The sequence below is a fragment of the Pteropus alecto genome, unplaced genomic scaffold, assembly GCF_000325575.1.
Source record: "Pteropus alecto unplaced genomic scaffold, ASM32557v1 scaffold68, whole genome shotgun sequence".
Taxonomy (NCBI): Eukaryota; Metazoa; Chordata; class Mammalia; order Chiroptera; family Pteropodidae; genus Pteropus; species Pteropus alecto.
In genome coordinates, this window is record NW_006441386.1 from 2,053,694 (window position 1) to 2,060,709 (window position 7,016).

The 7,016-nt window shown below is 49.2% G+C and overlaps 1 protein-coding gene across 1 annotated transcript in view; it reads right to left on the minus strand.

Annotated features, from left to right (window-relative positions):
- Positions 1 to 2,576: 2,576 nt before the first annotated feature.
- Positions 2,577 to 7,016, minus strand: part of GALNT17 (polypeptide N-acetylgalactosaminyltransferase 17) — a 409,742-nt gene continuing 405,302 nt past the window's right edge. The window contains exons 10-11 of the mRNA XM_006918523.1: positions 3,626 to 3,793; positions 2,577 to 2,991 (exon numbers count right to left, since the gene is read on the minus strand). Of these exons, the coding sequence (XP_006918585.1) occupies positions 2,863 to 2,991; positions 3,626 to 3,793 (297 nt within the window). The 3' untranslated portion in view covers positions 2,577 to 2,862. The remainder of the gene's footprint in view (positions 2,992 to 3,625; positions 3,794 to 7,016) is intronic.

The window sequence follows — 7,016 nt, forward strand, 5'->3', positions numbered from 1 at the left end:
ACTCCCACTGCCTTCAGACCTACTGGGACCCTGAAGGGCAAAGAGGATGCTGACTGGGAATACTGGCCTCATTCTCTGGCCAGTCTCTCCAGGTAGCCTTGACTTTGGGAGGAAGACCAGGTGAGTGTAACAGCTGCTGCCAATATGAAGGGACAGACCAGGCCTCCTGGATGCTGAACCAAGGGCTGGAGCCAAGACTTGGAGCATGTGTACTGGTGCCTGGAGGCAAAAATCCTCCGTCCTGTGAACCAGCTCCCCTGCCTCTCTCCCCAAACAAGGAAACCACCCAAACATCATGCTCTGCTGCTGCGTGAGACCGAAGGAGTGCTTCTCTGGTAAGTTCTGGGACACTTCCTACTGCTGCATTTTAGGGGTGCAGCCTTAAAATACAAGTGAACCCAAAGTGTCATGAGCATGCTGACCACTTCAGGTGTGGACTCCCATTCAATCAGCATGGACATGGGTTTGGACCTTGTGGGAGAACACAGCAGGTCTTTTGGCCCATTTCCTGTAGGAGGAAGGATTCCAGTGAGAACCTCACTGGGATTTGGGCTCAGAATATTAGCTAATGGTAAAAGAAGATGGTTTTCTTTGAACTTCTACTTTAAGACCCACACAGGAAAAAAATAAAAATAAAATTTAAAAAAATGACACGCACAGGAGGGGGAATGGCTCAGTCAGGGCAGGACTCCTCCCCTAGCACCACCTGTGATATTATCTCAGTGTTTCCCTGGACCCCACATGGGATCCTGCAGATCTTGAGCTCTTTTCACTTCACAGTTACTCTGACACTCTGATATTTAAGTCTGACAAATGCATTACCAAATAGCAGCATTTCCCATCAATGTGCTTGTAGAACCCAAAAGAAAAATGGCAACCGATAAGTGTATCTGTATGTCGCGTGACACCAAACAAGATGGGCCTTCTTGACCTCCTTGAAGTAAAGAGGCACAGGGCTGTCATAGCCATGCATCCTTGACAGAAAGCCCTGAGTCTTTTCAGATTCCACTTTTCCAGGAACAGAAGGGGCAGATGCTGCCACCACAGGCTCCTTGGTCTCCAAGGGTGGGAGCTGCTGCCTGACAGCAGGAGTGGTGGATTAGTATAGCTCAGCCAGATCACCCCAACCCTCTTTTTCCTTACAGGTCTGCACCAGCTTGACTGTCCTAATCCTGGGTCAATGGGGGTTAATAATAAAGTGCCAAATGTCAAATTCATCCTGCTTTGGGGTGGGAGTAGCGAGGAGGTGAGTGTAAGGGCAGGTTGGCTTTGTTTCAGCTGCAGGCTGTGAGGGCTTCTGCCTTTAATAAGTCCAAATCCAAGCCAAAGGAGCCTCTGCCATGTTCCAGGAACTCCTTTGGGTTCTGGAGAAATCAAGAAGCAAACAAGGCTGCTTTGGGAAGTGCTCACATGTATTTATTTCACAAGGGGGGAGATGGTGCGGGGGTGACCACCAACAGGATGCCACCCATGAGACACTGTGAACTCCCAACTATAGGTTTTGGTTCTGGGCAGGGCTTGACCTGTGGGGACAGCACTAGGGGGTGATATGAGAAGTGGCAGAAGGGACAGCCTTCCATCTGGGGGACCATTTGGGGTAAGGCCGAACCACATCCTCCTGGCCAGCAAAGCATGGCCACTCCCACGCCAAGCTTCTTAGCAGCCTTGATCTGATCCAGGCGAGCAATGAAGGGGCAAGCCCAAGGCTACACACATCTGCTCTACCACACACTCAGACACACATGACACGTGGTGTCACACATGCACACACACACATGCAGCCACACACACCCTGCCAAGCACACCACACAGGCACACATACTCATATGCATGCACATGAGTCCATATATTAACTCTGATTTATAAGTGCACCCTAACCAGAGGGCAATTGGAAAAAAATTATTACTCTTCAGAGAGGAATCAACTGCCTTCTCCCCTGTCAGCCAGCAGAGCATGGGCTGAAATGAAATGAGCACAGAGCATCCTCGAGGGTCCTGGCTCCCTTTGCTGTGTTGGCTCCAGTCCTTAAGCTCCAGGTGGAGGCCCCTTGCTGCTCCCCTGCGGCAGCGTCTGTAAGTCAGGGCTCCCTGTTACCCAGGCAGGCAGAGCTGCACTGGCCTGCCTCTAGCTTTGGGGCCCCTCATAACTCTGACTAGCCTGTGTGTTCAGTCTATTCCTGTTTCAGCTCCCTTCAGATAGAGGCAGAAGAGCTTCCCCTTTGCCCAGGCAACCATGGAAGTGTCAGATCCTTATAAGCCATCTTAGGGAGGGTCCAAAAAACTGCAGAGCTATAGCCGCCAAAGCCACCTGATGGACAGGTGTGGGTGGAGGCTGTCTTGGGTTGTGAATGAATATCTGGACAGAAGCAACCTCAGGGGAAATTGAGTCTCTGGGCCTTGATGCCTCCTCTGAGGAGGGGGAGCTAGGATGTGGCTGAACTCCACCCCTACACTTTGTTGAGGGCTAGAGTGGAATTCAGAAGCTGTTGCTGCAAGAGAGAGATGAGAAAGGAGAGAGGCCCCTGCCAGTCCCAGTCCTGACAGTGGGTGGAAAGATGACAAAGAGGAGATGTGCATGTTTTTCTCCTTGGTACCAGATCCACACCCAGGCTGCAGAAGAAATGGCTTCTGGGGTCTCAGAGAAGAGTAAGAGGGTACTTTTCCAGGGTACATGAGCCTCATGGCAGCTGACTGCCTGATGTGGGCACAAAGTCTCCATCAGGGGCCCCTGTACTGCCCTGGAGAAGCCCAGGAGTCCCACGAGCTCCTGCTGGCTCCGCTGTCTCTCCACCAGTGTGGCTGATCTGGAGGACAGGCAGACCCTGCCCCAGGGGCCAGGCTCCAGGGTCCCCAGCTCCTCCTACTACTTGATGGAGTTCTTAATTGTCCACCTCTGTCCTGTGCAGCTGCGGAGGATGAGGTCAATGCCAGCCAGGCCATGGTTCTCCACCTCCAGGCAGCGCCCCGTGCCCTTATTCATGATGGCTCCATTCTGGGAGGAGACAGAGGTAAAAAGAGGAGAAACAGACAGAGAGGGAGGGAGAGAGGGAGAGAGAGAGGGAGAGATTGAGAGAGATTGAGAGAGAGAGACAGAGACAGAGAGACAGAGAGACAGAGAGAGAGACTTAACCACCGTAGTGCCTACCACATGGACTCTCATGGGGAATAATCCCATTAAAATTCTTTGCGCAGGGAGAAGGGTCATTGGGACCACCTCTGGAAACCCTAAAGTCAGAACATAAATAAGCTTCACCAAATTTAAGTGGCTGAACCAGGTGATGAACATTGGTGGGGGATGGTGTCAGAATGGGGAATTTCCAGGGATATTCCTAATCCTACTGGCTATAGGTACTTAGCAGATTTCTGGAAAATCACCTTCACACTCCCTGCCCCAAGATTTATCAGAGATTCAACCAGCCTAGTGCTGCTGTAGAGATCTAAAATGCTGTCTCCCATGGAAACACCCCCATTGGTTCCCCCCAAATATTCTGAGTCCATGCACCTGGTCCAGGGCTGGCAGACCTTTGGTGCACTTTGCTGGGTACCCTTGGGGAAGCCAAACTGCCCTGTGGCCTGCAGCATCCTCACCGGCTCAGGGGTGCTAGTCCTGTCCATGAAGCACTTACTTGGATGAAGTTCCAGCGCTTGTACAGGCTGCTCTTGACCTTGTCACAGTCAAGGAGCTGGGGTAACCGACTCTTAGAGTTGTCCACCAAGCAGCGGGTGTCAGGGAGGAGTGTGGTAGTCCCCAGGGCTCCCAAGTGCAGAAAGCCTTCCTTGGTGTATCGGGCGAGCTGGAGAGAGAGCAGAGCAGCAGGGGAGCAGGAGCCGATGTAGGGGTGACACCATGAAGGGAAACAGAGCTCAGATCTGCAAATTTCACTCATGCCTCTGTCATTGCTGCAGTCCTAGCCATCATCTCAGGCCTATCACACCTCCCGCCCCAACCCAACTCACAGGTGAGCCCTCCCCAGGAGGCCCTCCCCTCTGGCTTGCTAAGCGGGAATGCAGGCTCCTCAGGGCCACTGTCTGATTTTTCCTTAAGCACTCAGTGTTTCAGGAGTCTAGCCTTCTGTCCCGCAACACAGGGGGTGGGGATAGGGCGGGGGGAGGAATAAGCGAAAGAGAAGGACAGCTGATTTCTGCTTGGCTCTGCTTTCACCTGGCTGGGCCACCTTGAATAATCAGCCTCTCGGAGCCTCTGTTTCCTCCTCATTTGTAAATTGGGATTAATTAAATCTACCCTGCTTCAAAAGGCCCAAAGAGGCAGTGCTTGAAAGAAGAAACAGACATATTAAAAAGCATTAAACCTCACAGGTATTAAAATAAATAAACTAAAACTGCAATGAGATACAACATATTAAAAAAGAACTTCTTCCCATTGTGCCAAGGTTAGCATAAGATATAGTGGAGGGAGCATAAAGTACTACAACCTTGCAAAAAGGGGATTTCAAAATACATATGTAGTGCTTTAAAAATGTTTCTCTCCTTTGACTTAATAAATCCACTTTTAGAAATCTATCCCAAGGAAATAATCAGAACTACGAACAAAGTTTACATATGGGCTATTTATTGCAACATTATTTATAATGATGAAAAAGCAGAAATATCTTAAATGTGCAACACAGTACTGGTGCTTGCTTTCTGCTCCATGTACGGCAAGGAGTGCTAGGAGATTGTGGTAGAATGTGAGAACAGCCACATTCCTTTACTCATCCTTCTAAACACCACCTGTAACATGACTGCAGCAATTTCCATCAGGTGTAGTCTATTTCCCCACCCCTCGATATTGGTGACTTGCTTTGGCCAACAAAGCGTGGCAAAAGCAAGGATGTGCTTGTTCCTGGGTTAGACCTTTCATACTTCCACCATCTTGGAACCACCATGGCCATAAGCTCAGGGTGTCCTGCTAGCAGATGAGACACATGTGGTCCAACCACCTGACAAGTGGATGAGGTTATCCGAGATGAGGTAGCCCACGTCAACCTGCTAGATGATAAGAAGTTCATGAATGAATCCAGCCAAAATCAGCTGAGCCTGGTCCAGATCACAGAACCATCCAGCTGGCCTATATACTCATCAGCAATAATAAATGCATATTGTTTTATGCCACTGAATTTTGGGGTAGTTGTTATGCAGCAATGGCTAACTGATACAGAAATGGTGTTGTGCACCAACATTTCCCCAAAGGGCCTGCACGATTTCAGTGGCCTCCCCTCTTTTGCCTGTCATGTTGTTTAAAAATCTGTATTCCAACTTTTGAACAAATTCGTTCACCTGTCATTCACACTCCTTTAGGGTCAGGGACTGTGTCTAATTTATTTCATTCCTTGCTAGGAGAGAAGTCACAAACCAAGTGCTCAAAACATGTTTGCGGATGAGCAAATTGTGAATGTGGTAAACGTCACCCTTTAAAAAAATTGCAACATTATTTATAATAATGAAAAAGCAGGAACATCTTAAATGTGCAACACAGTACTGGTGCTTGCTTTCTGCTCCATGTATTTCTTTAAACTTGCAGCCCCATCTATTTCTTTAAACTTTACAAGCATCTTTTGAGGAATCCCTCTGCATACCCAGCCTGAGGACAGGCTTCTGGGAATATAAGGATGGGGATGTGTTCCCACTGAGATGATTCCAGTGTAGGCAGTAAGGGCAATGAGAGAGGCAAGCATGATCTTCATGTTTGTTCTTACAATTGTAAGTGATGACTGGGGTGGGAGTGACAATCATTAATATACAGGTGGTTCCTAATAAATTTTTTAAAAATTACCAGCTTGCACATATCAAAGGCATACGCTGCATCATTTCTTAGCATTGTGCAGAGGATAAACAGTGAGATTTTCATAACAACCCTGTGAGATAGGTGCTATTACTCTACCCATTACGAAGATGAGGAAACAGGCATCTGGTCACCTGATTGGGTCCTGGCCTCTCTCCTTGGTCCCTCGAGACCCAGTGGTTGGTGGCCCTGGCCCAGCAGGCGCACCGCAGATGGACCTCCTCCCAAGTGCCTGGGCAACTCTGGTCAGGGATGGAGCAGGAGGGCAGTTCTGCTTAGGGACATGAGTGCCTTTTCTCCAGGGGTTAAGATTTTCTGCAGGGGCTCTTGTCTACTGGCAGAAGCTACTCAGAAACCCTCTTCTCTGATCCCCAAAGGGGGGCCCGCCTGGTCTCCCCCTGAATCAAGTGACAGAGCTTATTAAGTGCCCTTGAGAGATATGCGGTTAACATGTGCTTTAAACCCAAATTAGTTCCAAATCAGAGTAATTGTTAGAGGCAAAATGATAAGAAAATCAGAAACCCTCCCCATGCCTCCCTAAACAATGTCTCTGAACATATTTAAATTCACCAAATGCAAAGTGATGAATGACAGCAAGCTGCCTTTATGTTCGGGGAAAGATATACACAGCTGCTTATTGAAATTATGAATCAATCTATTATCCAGCAGGCAAACGAGAAGCACTAAGAACATTAATTAACTGAATTATCTGTGACCCAGATGTTTAAAGACTGAAGCTAAATGCCACTGGGAGTTAGAGTCTCTTCTTTCTGAAGTCTGTCAGGACGTGAAAACAATGAGACCCAGACTACTAGGACTTGCAAAGGCCACACGCCAGCCCCAAGCCATGCGGGCACCAGGTGGGCAGGGCGGGTGAGGGGAGCCTGCAAGATTTCTGCTCTGGGGGAAGGCTGTTTCTCGCATCAAAATACAAGGCCACCTGTATAGGCTCTGCTGGCCTGGTCAAAGGGCCAGGGTTAGGGGAACAGTGCTGTGGTCTGAAAGGACCATGGGGCTTAAGTTAGGCCAACAGAGCTCACAGTTGCTTCTCCCCAACAAGGCAGCTGGGTGCCATGTGCTGGGACCTAACGTGAACCACATCCCCCTTTTTGCTCCAGTCCTGGATTAGGAGTCTGCCTAGTCCTCTGCCTACAACGCCCCCACCATGTTCCCTCCTTAAGGACCTCTGCTCCCTGCCCTCTGCATGTCCAACAGACTTGCCTGCCTTCAGAGTT